Source organism: Pteronotus mesoamericanus, unplaced genomic scaffold, assembly GCF_021234165.1.
Source record: "Pteronotus mesoamericanus isolate MK-2021 breed Mesoamerican mustached bat unplaced genomic scaffold, CSHL_Meso_final contig_82, whole genome shotgun sequence".
NCBI classification, from domain to species: Eukaryota; Metazoa; Chordata; class Mammalia; order Chiroptera; family Mormoopidae; genus Pteronotus; species Pteronotus mesoamericanus.
In genome coordinates, this window is record NW_026555265.1 from 2228996 (window position 1) to 2244458 (window position 15463).

Here is a 15463-nt window from a genome sequence, read left to right on the forward strand (position 1 = left end):
GGCAGTGGGCTGGGAGGTGCAGATCATCAGGACAGGAAAGGCTTGTAGAGGCCAGCCAGTCCAATTTTCTCACTGGGCAGGTGGGAAAACTGAGGACCAAAGCAGCGAGGTGACTCGCCCAATGTCTCAGCAGAAGTCAGTGGCTGATTTCTAGATCAGAGTCCTTTCCTTTATGCTCACTACCAGGAGACATGCCTTTTTTTGTTCTGCCGCAGGACTGTGCTCACCGCTGGGAAAAAAACACAGACATGGACCCTGAACTTATGAGGCTGATAGTCTAGTAAAATGACCTCGAGTTCACTATGAGAGTTTGTGTGCCACAAACAGATAAATCTAGCATTTCCCATCCTTCGTAGCTCATACTCCATTCCCACTTTTTTGTAAAATATTTTTTCTCTCAAAATCAGAATAAAAGAATTCTTTAACAAAATCTAGACAACATAGGAGATTCAGGGTCCTTCTGTTTTGCTAAATTATCCTCACAGGCTGCGTTGCCTTAGGAAAAAAAATGCATAGCCAGGAAGCCCATCAAGGTCCCTTCTATGATAGAAGCCTGTTCCGAGAAGGGCCAAATGAAGATAAAAATCATGGCTTTGGAGTAAGAAGACCAGGAATTGAGACCTGGCTTTCTGTGGAGACTCAGACAGATCCATTTAAGTGTTTTTGTGCTCAGTTTTCTTTTCTTTAAATTAAGTGTGATAATCCCTTCTCTTCCTATTCCATGAGAACGAAATGAGGTAGTAAATAAGATACTGCCATAAATTTGCGTTGCTACAAGGCAAACACACAGGAGAAGCGATCTCCTGCATTCAAACAGTCCTTTCAAAGTACCTTTTTATAAATTGCCTGATGAGAGCAAGGTCATGGACAGCCAGCTAGTGGTAGAGACAGAGTAGATGAGAAAACTGTCATTTATTGAGCATCCACTGATACCAGCGGGCACTTTATTACTCATATACCATTGTGATCATTACCACCATAATAGTGTTTATGGAGCTAATCACACATGTCTTGGACATATACCATTAAGGCATTTATCTCATTGGGCACTCACAAGAAGCCCATGAGATAGGCATTATTACCACTCCTATTTTACAATGAGATGTGGAGGCAGGACTTGACCCCAGGTCTGACTGGCTCTAAAGCCTGACTTTTAACCATAGAGCATGACTGCCTTTTGCAGTGTTGATTCCACTCACCACCATTATCTCATTTAAACCCTCCCACAACCTTTGAGGAAAGTACTATGTCATTATAAACTTTTTTTCTATATCGATGACAAAACCAATGCTTAGGGAAATTGAGAAGCTTACAGGATTTCACTGTTGAGTTCCTATTTACCCCCTAAGACTTTTCTCACATATTAACTATTTCTAAAGTCTTTCCTGAGCACCCAGAAATGACCACTCCCCGACTTACATATTGTCTCTTACCCCTGTGTTAATTGTCCAGCTTTAATTTATTAATTATATAATTGTTTCATAGAATAAAACAGAAGTATGAATTCCTTGAGGACAGGTACTGTTTTATTCTTCTTCATGGGCCCTATCTTTGGTGCAGTGTCTAGTTTATGGTAGGTTTCAATAGGATTCTTGGACTTGGCTCTATTGATGGTGCAAAAACATGGAAAGGTTTTGAGAGTGGTATGATCAAAGCAATGTTTTTCCTTTGGACACATATAGAGGGTGGACTGGATGGGGAGAGACTGACAGTTGGCAGACATTTAGGAAGCTATTGCAATAGACTAGGTAAGAAGAATAAGAATTTCAACTATGGGGCTAACAGAGGAAAGAATTGAAGAAATGTTGATTAAATAGATCAAGGATATAGAGTTAACAGAAAAACAGTGGTGTTATATTATGAGCGTTTAATAGATGCCAAATGAGCTACATGAACACAATGAGTAAAAGAGAGAAGAGAATAAAAACTGAATGCATGTTTTTATCGTCTCCCTTTCCAATAACAGACGTCATGGAGTGAACTTGAAAATAGGATGTGTGCATATGCTATCCCCTGGGTGGTTCTGGTTTCTAAGTATGCATCTCAGTAACTACAGCTCCAGGGCTCCTGTCTAAGCATAAGCTGACCACTTCATTTGATGCTCAACCAAAGGAACTGTAATTTGTTGCATGTCTGAGAAAATATATCCATTTCTGGATATATTAAAACACAGTGTTCTACTGTACTTAAGAGACTGAGTAAATTTGACTATAGACAATATTTGCCTTCCATTATACTTACATTACATTACACTTAAAAAACCCAAACATTCACAAAATGGGACTCCACTGTCATTTAATTTTTTTAAAATAAGAAAAAGGCTGAGAATCTTGAACTATCAATTTTGGTCCCAGCGTGGCCTTGGCCAATGAGTTACGCTACCCTAGGCTTTGATCATAATGATGATTGAGTGGAACTATGATTTTTGTGGTCTTAGATGCGTATATGTGAGGGCTAGATTGGCCTTAGAAACTATCTTGTCCAACTCCCTGTGTTTGAGAGAGGAGGTAACAGAGTCCTCTCTAGAAGTAGTCACTTGCCCACAGTTTACCCAGTTAGTAGAGAAGGGCCACAAGAATCCAGGCCTACTGAGTCCCGGGCCAGCCACTGTGCTTCCTCTGCCTTGCCTGCAGCATCAACCAGCTGTGGTTTATATGCCTCATCCATGCGCTGCAGGAATCCACACATGGTAGATGCAGGCCAAGGAAGCAGATGTTGTCATGCAGATGTGCATGCACCTTTAAGATCAAGACCTGTGGGAAGTCAGGCCGCAGAAAGGAATTTTCATAAAATGAGAGCATGAGGGCCGTAGCCCTGGGGTCCTGCACTTCTTTAAGCTACTGCTCTGCAGTGTCAGCAGTGCTGTCATCATCACCCTGATGGGCCAGGGTGGGAAGAATGGTCTGTGGGTTTGGGCTAGACTGGGTTCCTGTGAACTGGAGGGTTCTTTGAACCCACTTTCAAGCCGCCAACAGAATTAAGTCACAGAATGATAAAGCCTCAAAATGGGATATTATCCCATCAAATGGAAATCAGTGATATGTAAAACTGCTTGGAAAAGGACAGCAGTGGCATAATGTGCTTACATGTTTTCTTTAAATGGCATGTCACTAAGGCACGCCCACCAGAATGTAAGCTCCTGTTGGAGTGCTTACGGCCGTGGAACTTTGAGAAGTGGCTGTTGTCACATACTATTACTGGTTTCTGGCATTATCTTAGGAGAATGAGGGTTTGGTGGGGTCACCTAGAAAATTCTGGTAAGGAGGATTAGGATTAGAATTCTGGAATTTAAGGGACTTTAAGGATCATCCCATCTTGCCCACCCCCTCCCCACTCCCACTCCCATCCCCTGCTGCATGGAACGGAGCAAAACACAGAATTTGGAGAAGTGTTGACTTACCCAGGCAGGGCGTGGCATGCTCATACTTAATGCAGGTGGAAAGGGAAGAGTTTTCCTCTCATTTGTAGTGGGAAAACCACATATTCTGGGGGTGAAGGGTGGGGGGAAATTAGAAAAAGTGAACAGGTTTCAACCATACATGGAAGGCTTCTGGGTTGGGGAGTTCAGAAGCCAGAGTATTAGTCTTATTCTTAAGTTCTGAGTTTCAGTCTCCTTTTCTGTCCAACAGGAGCTTAAGCAATAGTCAACCTGTGATTCCTGAAAGGTGTGGCCTTCAGGGTGACCGAGGAGGATGAGCAAGCAGACTGAGCTTCAGAGCCCCTGGGGAAATAATATTTGAAAAACAACAATAACAAGCAACAACGTGGCACTAGATGAGTCTCCAGAGGACCCCAGCAGCCTGACATTCTGTGAGTTCTTGACTCCCAAAGGGAGGCTCTGCTGGGCCTGGGGCATGTGTGGCCAAGGGCACAGGGCCAAGGGCGCAACTTCTCAGGTGACTAGTGTACAGTGTCCTGCTCTGGCCCCATGGCTGTTGGAGCCCCCGCAGGGAGGCTAATGCTGATGCTGGGACGGCATCTAGAGGCAGTCAGCTGGGCAAGCACGAGTGGAGAAATGCATCTTGCCCTCCCAGCCCAGTATGTTAATCCCTTCCTCCAAAGATTTTGGAAAAAATGTGTCTGCATCAGAGAGACAAGGACTGTAGGGCACTTTAGGTAGGCAACTCAGTCACTGCATTGCTGACTGCTTTTTTTGGTTACAAGTCTTATTCTGGAGTAGAGAAAGTTATACAAGCTTTTCTTGTCCACTCCTAATCATTGGGGAATTAATGGGACCAGAACAGGCATTTTCTGAAACCCAGGCAAGAGCCCAAGATCATGCTGCCTATTTGGAAGGTCTAGTTCCATCTCCTTGGGCTTTCATGAAGGTTTTTCACCTTGGATAGAAACCGTCAATCAATTTCCAAAATAGTCTCCAGACAGAAAGATCAAGCTTTGGGTAAAAATGTACTCCAGTGTCCTTAATGCAGTGTCAGAAAAGTTCTTCAGATTCTATTGCTGCCCTTGAAAAGTACCTTGTCATTTTTTCCACTATGAAATGCAGCTGATGTCAGCTCCTTAACCTGCTTTGCCAAGGGACTGAATTTATTTAGGGCAAAGGAATAAGTTAAATCCTCTATTGTGTGTTTATCATCTTGATAAAGGAGTCCTAACAAGGTCAAACCTAGCATCTGTCTGAATAAGAGGAAAACTTGTGAGAGATGATTGCTTGGTGCATATGAGACAAGAATCAGTTCTAGGGATGGAGAAGGAGGAATAATAAAAATAAGCTGTAGTTACAGCTAAAGAAAAAAATTGTGTAATTTTTGTGGTCATGAGGCTTCAGCTACCAATAAAAACAAGTGTTTTCACTGACACAATTTCTAGATGGTTGACATGTTTGAAAGTAGAGGGGAAAAAAGCATTTAGGATGTTCACATGTAGCCTTATCTAAATTTATGGAATGTACTGTCTTATTAAGCCAATGCTTGGTCATTTTCTTGCTAGTTAAGTATCCTTTCCAACCAAATATTCAAGAATGCCTTGGTTTTATGACCAGCGTTAGTTGGGGAAATGGGCTGTGGGATTCTGCTACCCTAATGTCCCCCCGCCCCCATGATCCTTCTTCTCCTGGACTTTGGTTTTGGCAGAGGCTCTATTATATCCTGAAAGACATAACTGACTTGTTTGTCAGAAATTTCAATTTAGTATGATGAACCTTAGGGTCTTGGGGAATAGCCCCTGCCTGGTCCTTGTGACACAAGAGGTTGGCTCAGTTTTTCAGTCTTTGAGTGTCATTACTCTTTTCCATCTTGTGCAATGGCTGTTTTTCTGGGCTCATCTCTCTTTGTAAGGGACCAGATCTTTTGTACCTCTAAATTCTGAGAGTCCCCAGCATAGAACATTCAAAGAGGGGCAGGATCCCATAGAGCAGTGGCTCTCAGATGGGGAGATTCTGCCTCTCTGGGAATATTGGCAATGTCTGGAGACATTTTCGGTTGTTATAACTGGAGGAGGCAGTGCTATGGGTATCTAGTGTGTAGAAGCCAGGAATGTTGTTAAAAACCCTATAATTCTCAAAACCGCTTTCCTCAGCAAAGAATTGTCTGGCTCAAAAGGTCAACAGCACTGACACTGAGAAACTTTGCTATGGAGTACCAATTTTGGAAGGTTTTTAAGTCACAGAAACCTCCTTGCAAGCAAGATTTTTGATGCAGATCCAACATAAATAATAAGCAACATCCAGCAATTAAAATGAGTTTAAGCAGGGTAAGAGTTCACAGCCCCACTTGCCAGGCCTGCCCTGCCTCTAGTGGCCCTTGTGAGTCCCTGCAGTCTCCTGGGACTCAGTGGAGCACAGCTCCTGAAGCCAACAAAGCATGGACTTGACAGTCACAAGACATGGATTTAGACCATGATTCACCACTGACTAGGTATACAATCTTGGGTGAATTGTTTCACCTTTTTGGGTTTGTTTCTTGGCCTGTTAAATGAGATAGTAGTACCTGTCTCACACGGTTGTTTTAAAGGTTGAATAAGATTGTAAGTATAAAAGCACCTTGTAAAACCACAACTTTGTTGTTGATCAAATATCCTGGTTAATACAAGGTTAACTCTTGTTGAATTACTGGCTGTGGAAAAATGAGACTCCAATAACTATATGCAAAGTCTACTCTGGTGTGGTTTGATGAGAACTTCTTCCAGAAAGTCAGAGAAAGTTTAGAAAGTAGGTACTCATTTTTTTTAATCAGATACAACCTTAATAAATTTGATCTCTCAAAAGTACTTCAACCATATATTTTTTTCATTTAAATTTAAAAAAAGAAGAACTCTGACCTTTCTTAGCACTACTATTAAAGAATAGCTTCCCACCCATGGCCCTGTTTCTGGGTTTTCTCTAAATTCCAGGGACTATTGTATTGATTATTTTCTGTCCCTCTTCCATGTATGTTTGTTGTTGTTGTTGTTGTTGTTGTTGTTGTTTTTACATTTGCTTCTGATAGTGGCCCTCTACCCTTGCCTGTACCCTTAGCTGATAAAATACAAACTCTTTAGCATCACATTCAGGATCCTTCAGAATCTCTCCCCAATCCAACTTTCCAATCTCACCTCCTACTGTCTATTAGTAAATACCCTACACTTCCCAAACACTTTGGTCATTACTTAGAGAATTGGGCAATGCTTTCTAATGCCTCAGATTTGGACATAATCATGGATATGTTTTAGCCTGATTAATGTTTACTCTGGGGCCTCTGCCTTTTTCTGCTTTATTTGAATTACAAGTGTCCTTGGAGCAGAGATTAGTGAAAACATAAAAGACTTTGAGAACAGAAATAAAAAGAGGAAGCTGAGTTTGGCTGAGTTACACTTTGCCAGTCTCAGTTTCCCTTTCTAGGTTTATGTACTCAGCCTGCACCTAGCGTGCCACAGACACCTTCATTCATAACCTGTAACCTTGTATATCTTCCTCACTGGGCTCCTCCATGGGAGGATGAACACAACATCTGATTCATCTAGGCTTCCCTAACTCCCAGCAGATTCTCCAGTAGAGATCTTGGTCCAGTCAGGGAACATCAGGGGACTTACCTTCACATAGTCGTATTCACAAAGGTAGGAAGATTCCAAGTTGAAATGCATGAAGTAAAGCTTGATCCGAAATCCCTCTGGGACAGTGATATTCCAAGTCACTTTTGAATCACTCGGGTAGGAGTCTGGATAGCCAGGTGACTGGATCTGGCCAAACATATTGTTAAGTTCCACAGTGTGGGCCAAAGCCTTCAACAAGGAGAAGCACAGAGCATGATAAAAAAGGAGCCACCTGAAAGACATAAAGGGATCTGCTTACATTCATGGGCACAGCGACCTCACCATTTAACTAAATCAGCAGCCCAGAGACCACGTTCTCAGCCTTTTCCACCACTGACCTTCTGTCATACTTCTCTCCTGCAGGCCTCGCTTACCCAGTCTAAGATACAGGAAGGTGGTAACTCAGTGATTTCTAAGGTTTCCTCCACTTGTGCTCTTTCGAAGATTTGATAATAGCACTAAAGTTTCCCAACAAGTACCACATTTGGGATTCTGACACCATCATTTTTTCTGTTGAAAATGTAATGTTCATAATTAAGTAAGAGTTATCATTTCTTCAACTCAGCTTCATTTAGGAATCAGAAACTCTTGCATTTTCTAAAACATAAATAATAGTGACATAGTAATATTGGGGTGAGATTTATACTCAATGATGGAATCTGCAGTACCTTAAACAAATTTAACAAAATTCATCAAGGTATGCAAAAAAAAAAAAAGGTGTTTTTTTTTTTTCCAATGAGAGAGGTCTTTTCTGACCAGACAGAAACTCTGCTGGCTTTCAGGACACTACCAGGGAAGTCCTGGGAATGGGTAGCAAAAGATCTGTACAACTACTGGTCCTAGTGCCACATGTCATACACTCATGACCAGGGTTAGGCTTAAACATTTGATGGGAAATGTCACTGGGCTCTTGGCTCTCCCCAGCAAAACTATGTTTCTCGAAGTTCCTGGAAGTTTCTGAGAAACGGTCTGAATTCCTGTCATTGAGGAGACAGATCACAGTGACTTAGTTGTTTTTAGTTGTTTAGCGAATTCTTATTGAGGACCTCTCTCAGCAAGTCCTATGTCTGGGGACTTAGCTGCTGTCATCCAGGGTTTGGGTCTTTTCATATGAATAATAGGACTGAAGAGCTCTACTGTCTAATACACTAGCCACTAGACACATGGAACTATTTAAACTTAAATTTAGATGAAGAAAAATGAAAGGAAGCTATACATTCATCTCAGTTTCATTAGCCACATCTCAAATTCTCAAAAGCCACATGTGGCTTTCAGTTGCACATTGGACTGCACACATCTAGTGTATTTTTAACATTGTGGAAAGTTCTTTTGGGACAATTTGCCTAGACTGTCTGACTCACCTAGGACATCCTTGGATTATACCTATTGACCTGATATAATAATTAATAGCACCCTCTTTCACTCTTATCATGTGTTGGCTGGGAAATAAAACTTGATAATGAAGATGAATTTGGCCACCATCTCCACATAGTCTCCTGAGACACCAGTCTTTGCCAGGATTTCACTGAGACACAAAACCTTTTGTCTTGAAAAAGTTGGCAGTGCCAGCAAAGTCCCTGTCATTTTTTTTTTCTTATTCTTCTCTGCCTGTCCAATTTAACAGTATTAGTAATAGGAAGAGAAAAAAAAACCAGATGAAAGAATTGTCAGTTCTCCTAAAATGTATGATCTACCCTGTGAGCAGTTTAAGTTTTGTTTTCTATTTTCCCTTGCCTCAAAGAGTTAAGGTTGGCCCTTTTGCCCTGAAAGATGCCCATGGGTCATGGAAGAAGGGGAAAGACCCAACTGTGGCTTTTCCTCTGAGCTCCCAGGCACAATGTTGATTCCAGGGCACCTTAGCCCAGAACCATCCTTCTCAGGCCTTTACCACTGTCTTGCCCAGCAGAGGGTACTTGAGGTTTTTTAAATTTAACCTTTTTGAATTAAGAAAGAACAAGTAGCCCCGACCTGTGTGGCTCAGTTGGTTGAGCATCAACCTGCCAAATGAAAGGTCGCCAGTTTGATTCCCCGTCAGGACACATGCCCGGGTTTTGGGTTCGGTCCCCATTGGGATGTGCATGAGAAACAACAGATCAATGTTTCTCTCCCTCTCTTTCTCCCTCCCTTCCCTCACCCCCTCTAAAAATAAATAAATAAAATCTTTTTTTAAAAAAAGAATGAGTAAACCAAGTTTTTTCCCTCTTGGTACATGTTCTTTTAAAAGGATCAAAATCCTATCATTTATTTCTAGCTGTAGGAACCAAAGATAATGGACTGTTAAAAGAGTTGCATAAGGGGTCAGCAAAACTCAGTAAAACTTACAGAACATGCCTAAAGTGGCTGATGCAATAAAGAGGCAGAAAGTTCAAGGCTGGTCAAAGCCCTAATGGTCAATAGATACCACACCAGGGATCTAATAGATTGACCTCCTTTCTCCTGCAGCAAGACCCATGGACTTTGAACTCAAATATCCCAAACCTGGCTCATCAACCTCTCCTGCAGGTCCTATTTATTCTCCTTCACATGGTCAATTAATTTAAACATTCTAATATGGACTAATGTTATTGCGCCTCAGTGATCTCCCTGCCCCCACTTATAACCATTCAGCAATATTCCACCAAAGTCGATTTTCTAAAACACAGATGTGACCTGCTGCTCCACGCTGCCTGCAGGGTAAAACATCTGCTCCCGAGATGGCTGATGAGCCCTTTTTGATCTAGTGCTGATCTGCCTGTCTAGCTTCATCTTAGTGCCAGCCATGCTCTGGCATGTCATTCTGGCAGCACGCCATGCCCATCCATGCCTTGGTCCCATTGCACATGCCAATCATTCCTCGTCTGATTATCTTATTTTTCCTCCACTATCCAGCTCAAAGATTCCCAGGCCATGGAGAATCCTCCACTCCACAGCTCCTCGTAATACATGCTTCCATTAAAGCATGTATCAAACTGCACAGCTTTAGAGGCACAGCCCCTGAGGTTAGATATATTTGGGTTCAAACCCCAATTTTCCACGCACTGGCCATGAAATCCTGGGTAATTAGTTTCTCTGAGCTCCAGCTTTCTCCTATGTGAAACGGAGATTATAATCTCTAATTATAAGACTCACATGAGCATTCAAAATTATATATATATGTATATAGATATATATATATATAGTAGAGCCTGACATATAATAAATGAAAACTGAATGACCAGATGGATGAATGGATGAATGAATGAAAGGGGAATCACAGTCTTATATAGCCTAAAAAGTCAATGCTGGGAAATCATACAAGTGTTTTAGGATTACATCTTTGCTAATCAGGAAACTGTTTTCTCCCCAACCCCCCTGTACCAAGAGTACAGATGCATATATGCATATACATGAATTGTTGAGTGTGTAAACACAAGATAACTATATACATATGTTATCTAGCTTTCTTACACAGTATTTACATGAAAGGTAAATAGGTAAGTACAAAAGGACCTAGAGGGATAACAGCAGGGTATTAATCATGGTTATCACTGAAGTAAGAATATGAGTGCTTTTGATTTTATTTTTGTGTATACAAAATGTTAAAATCTGCTTAGAAGGACTTGTATTATTGTTTCAATAAAAAGAAAACAATAAAGTTATTTAAATTTTTCCCAAGGCCCCTACAATAGCAACATGTGAGATGCAACTGAAGAAACAAAATGTTTTAATCCAATCGCCAGGGTCAATATTTTTTTAAACCACTCCATTGGAGGAAGGGCCTCAGAGGCAGAGAGAAGGGAAGGCGCAAATCCAAGCCTCCAGTGAACTCGTAGGAAAGCTGAGTCTAGAAATCTCACTTGCAGGACCCAGGCCACCCCACTTTCAAGGGAGAAAATGTACTAGCTTAGCAGGGGAGGGAGGTCTGGTTCAGTGCTGCCTGGGGAGGGGAGAGTGCTTGGTCCTAGGTCAGAAGAACTAGGTTCAAGTCCAGGCTTTGGCTTCATTTATCTGACCCATCCTGGGGAAGTCACGTAAGGTTTTGGTTTCTTTTTCCATTTGGTGATAAAAATGACTTCCCACTAGTGCTGCTGCAGAGTAAAGAAAGGTCGGAAAGTACTTTGTTAACTGTCCAGCCCTGGGCAAACATTAATTATGATTACTCTATCATGCTGCTTCCCGAAAAACAGGGGTTAGGAGTTAGCGTTGGCTCCCAAAGCGGACTTCCCTGCAATGGCGACATCCAGGTTATGCAAGGCTGAAAGATCAGCTTTCTTCTTGTCTGCTTTTTCCAGACCATGTGGAGGAGACTCTGAGCCTCCTAAGGCAGCCCGTTCAGGGCTGGCTGCTGACAGCCCCAGAGGCCCGGGACCATGTTGGGTAGACAACTGGTTAGTGTGGGAGGAAGGCTTGTGAAGCTTTCTATTCTATTTTGTTTGCATCTCAGAACAGTCGAACATATGAAACAAATATCTCCTTGCACATAATGGGCTTGAGCATATGCTGGCTTACTTTAGGGTCTGCAATCAGAGAATGTAAGTGGCGGCTTTCATTCCCCCATCACACTCTCTGAGAGTTTTTGGCTTCTCTTACACCAGGCACCGGCTGTACAATTCCTGACACCTGCTATCTATTCTCTAGTTAATCAAAAAAGTTTAGCTACATTTGCTTGAAATGTCAAGAGTAATGTCTAAAGCTGAGATTTCATTGGCTCTACTGTAGGAGCTGGCTATCAGGAATGCACAAAAATGCCTGCATAGATCAATGATTGTGCAGTGAGTAGTAAGTTTCTATCCTCTCCATTCAGTCCCCTCACTTCAACCTACACTACACCCAGACTGTTTCTGAGTAGAAGAGTTGAAAGGGACTGTATAGATCCCTTTGACAACACCCTTACTTGACAGATGATGAAAAGGATACCCCAAGAGGTGACATGTCATACCCAATACCATATGGTGAATTAGCTCCAACAGGAGAAGGGAATAACCAAAGCTCACAGAGGAAGCTGGGTCCATGCCCATATGCCCAGGCATCTGGCCAAAGCAATTAATCCTGTGAAAAATAACTCAAAAACCCATGGCTTTATGTGAAAAAAAATTTTTTTAAAAAGATACCAATACCAAAGCCCCTCCCCAACAGATTCTAGTTTAATTGGTCTGAAGTGAGGTGTAATCCTTGGCACTTTAAAGCACTGGATAATTCTAATGTGCAACTAGGAGTGAAAGCTGCCAGTGTAGAATGTTACGCTTGGTTGAGTCTGATAGAATATAGTAGAAAAAATCCTGGACTAGGAGCCCGAATACCCAAGTCCAGGATTTTTAAAATCTGAGCCTTTCGAAAACTGTCAGAGGGGCTTTGAGTAAATTGTTAACTGCTTTTATCTTCGCTTTTCCATAAATGTTCACCTTATCCAAAATCTGAAGACCAGATGAGACAGCATCTATAAAAAAAAGTGTTTTGTAAACTCTGAAGTGCCCTTATACATGAGATACAACTCTTTGAAAACTTCTAGTGGAGCACTTTTTCAATGTAACTTTTTACTATGTAACAACCGAATTCAATTCAGCCAATATTTATTGAATGCCTAATAGAAAGCAGATATTATGCTAGGTACTGGGCATACAAATATGAATAAGACACAGATTCTATCCTTAAGAAGCATTCGGTCTTGGAAGAGGAGGTGAACATTTAAGCAAGGAAATGTTACAAAGACAAGAAGAGATGTAGCCCCAAAGGAGAGAGGCAGCACAAAGGGAATGTGCTAGGAAAGAGGAGGCGATGTTTGATTTGACTGGAGCATCCTGGTCCCCTAGGTAGAAAATAAGGGGAAGGGAAGTTCTGGGGTTAAGGAATGAGTAAACACAAAGATACAGAACTTTTAACCAGCCCTGTAGTTCAGTATGACGGACAGGACACTGGGCGGTAGGGTGGGATTCAAACAGTGACAGATCAATCAAATTGTCATTCCATGTAGATGGCATAAATTTTATCTCTTTTAGGAGAAAGGAAAATGAAGTTAGATGGCAGATCTAAAATTACAATGGATTTAAAAAGAACGGAGTGATTGAATTAACCTTAAAGACCGGATTACCTCTCTGAACCACGGGTAACCTGAGTTCAAAGAGTTAACAGCTGAAGCCCCACATTGACCCCAGACCCAGAAAAGTTGCTAGGTGACTTTGCAAAAGAGAAACAAATAGAACCCCTTTTCAACTGAGAAGAAAATTAATGGCAAAAGAGCTGTTTAGGGACATAATCAGCCTGAAGTGTTTTTCTTTTCTTTTTTTGGTATTTTTAACAGCATTAACACTTATAAGTAGTAAAAATAATTACAGTGTTAGGGGTTTGAGACTTACAGAGGAAAACTTATAAAAAATGTCTAGTAGAAAGGATCAAGTAACTCTAAGTATGGGCTGAGGGATAGGAAATGTTGAAGAACAAAAAAACAATTAGAATTTAAAGTCCTAGGTTCAGAACTCCAAAGGTTCCTTTAAAAAAAAAAAATTGTGGTATCCCTTTAAGAGCCATTTGGTGCAATTGGTAGCCTGATTCATGCCACCAGCTGCCTCTGATTTCAGTAAGAAATTTAGAAATTCATAGGAAACTGTGAAATGGGGACAGGGTTTTAGTTTTTTAAATTGAGGCTTTAACTGGCTAACTCCTGAAGGTTTAAGAAACCACAGAGCTGAGCTGTGGGAAGCTGGTTTCTTTTCCGGTCAGAACAAATAAACATACAAACACATACCTAACTCACAAAGTGTTGGAAAGAGCAGAGGAACAAAACAAAAAAATGAGCCTTGCAGGCAACAGGAGGAAAGTCACATTCACCAGCAGGCAGCACCCTATGCTGGCAGAGGGGGAAATCTGAGCCTCAGCAGCACTGGGCAGGATTTGCACAGCCTCCAGTTTCAAGTTGCATGTCTCCCGAGTCCCAGGGAAGGCGCCCAGCCCACGCTTCCCTCTCAGAGCCCCAAGGATTGATAAGAAACCCTTTGTACCACCCACAGGATACGAAGGTGAGTCAGCCCAGAGACGAGGTCAGACCCTGCAGGTCTACTTGACACCAGGTCCCTGAAGGGACACCCGTGCCCACTCCTGCCCTGGCACTCACCTCATTTTCCTGCCTTGGGTGCTCCTGGCTGCCTGGCCTTAGTCCCCTCGACCTGAGTTGTCTGTGAGCTCGTCCCCGATGTGTCAGCGATGCCTTATCTTTGTTCTGAGGTCCCTGTGTGTCTCTGGAATTGGCTGGCATTCTCCATTCAGGTCACGCCTTCCCCTGCCTGCAACAGATCCCCTCTCCCCCTCTCTCCCTCTGCCTTTCTCTCTCTCTCTCTCTCTCCCTCTCTCTCTCTCTCTCCCTCTCTCTCTCTCTCTCTGCTCTGACTCCCTCTTACACACACTCAGAGGAACCTGACAGAACAGAATCTGTCTTCTTTAAGAGATCTGTTCCTCCAGTTCCCTCCTTTATCCTGTGTGGCTGGCTCCAGTCCCTGAGAGAAAATAACTAAGACACTCAAATAGGTATTTGTGTCACTGTGTGTGTGTGTGTGTGTGTGTGTGTGTGTGTGTGTGTGTGTGTGTGTGGAGGGTGCAGGGGGACAAAGTCTAATTTCTCCTCAGTCTCCCTTGCCAGATGACTATAGCTTTCTGCTCTTTTTCAGGACACTGGCAAAAGGGTACCAATTACACAGAAATAACCAACTAAGAAGGCACTTTTAAAGCCTACGTGGGGAAAGAAAACAGATCCCAGTCCCCAACTCTGTGGACAAACACTGCAGGTTTTCATATGAGCAGAGCCACTGGTCCAGAATGTGAGTAAGCACAGGTCCTCCACTTGGCTCCTTGTTCTTCCCACTTAAACACAGGGCTCGTGCTGTTTACCAAATCAGACTGTGTGAGGTCTACTGCAGCCAGAGAGGACCCTCCGCAGCAAGAACACCCCACACCCCGGGGTGCAGGAAGGGCCAGGCCTGTACACGTGTCTGTATGCAGGTTTGTGGAAAAATCAGCACCAGATCTATGCTGAGCTGAATAATAAGAAAGGCACTCCCTTCACAACAATAACAATCAAATGGGTGTAAAAACTAGATTTTACCAAGAACCTTTTCTATGTTAGGCACAGAGCAACACACAAATGTCATCTCAATTATTCCCACAAACTTGTGAGGGTCATATCATTATACTCATTTTACAAATGAGAAAACAGGCTCAGAGAGGTTACATGACTTGCCAAGATTACTCAGCTCTTTGTTTCTCCTTACTGCTGCTTCCACTAATAGTTAACAGTTTTTGAGCACTATGTGGCAGGCACTATTCTGGTAATGTGTTAATTCCCTCCGATCATCTTTATATCTCATATGGGTGGGTAGTAATAGTGTCCCCATTTTATAGATAATGAAACTGCTCAGAGGTGTTAAGTAAATTACCCAAGGTCACACAGCTAGAAAACAATGAGGAAAAAATCTGAGCTCTGACTTATTAT

The 15463-nt window shown here is 42.3% G+C and overlaps 1 protein-coding gene across 3 annotated transcripts in view; it reads right to left on the bottom strand.

The window, feature by feature from the left end:
- The window catches only part of MASP1 (MBL associated serine protease 1), a 61519-nt gene extending 46991 nt beyond the window's left edge, over positions 1-14528 (bottom strand). Inside the window, exons 1-2 of one of the 3 annotated variants that reach the window (XM_054585096.1) lie at positions 14093-14528; positions 7027-7258 (exon numbers count right to left, since the gene is read on the bottom strand). In XM_054585096.1, the coding sequence (XP_054441071.1) occupies positions 7027-7258; positions 14093-14097 (237 nt within the window). In that variant the 5' untranslated portion in view covers positions 14098-14528. Of the gene's footprint in view, positions 1-7026; positions 7270-14092 lie in introns of those variants that run through there. The other 2 variants (XM_054585098.1, XM_054585097.1) reach the window with 2 other exon arrangements.
- Positions 14529-15463: the final 935 nt, after the last annotated feature.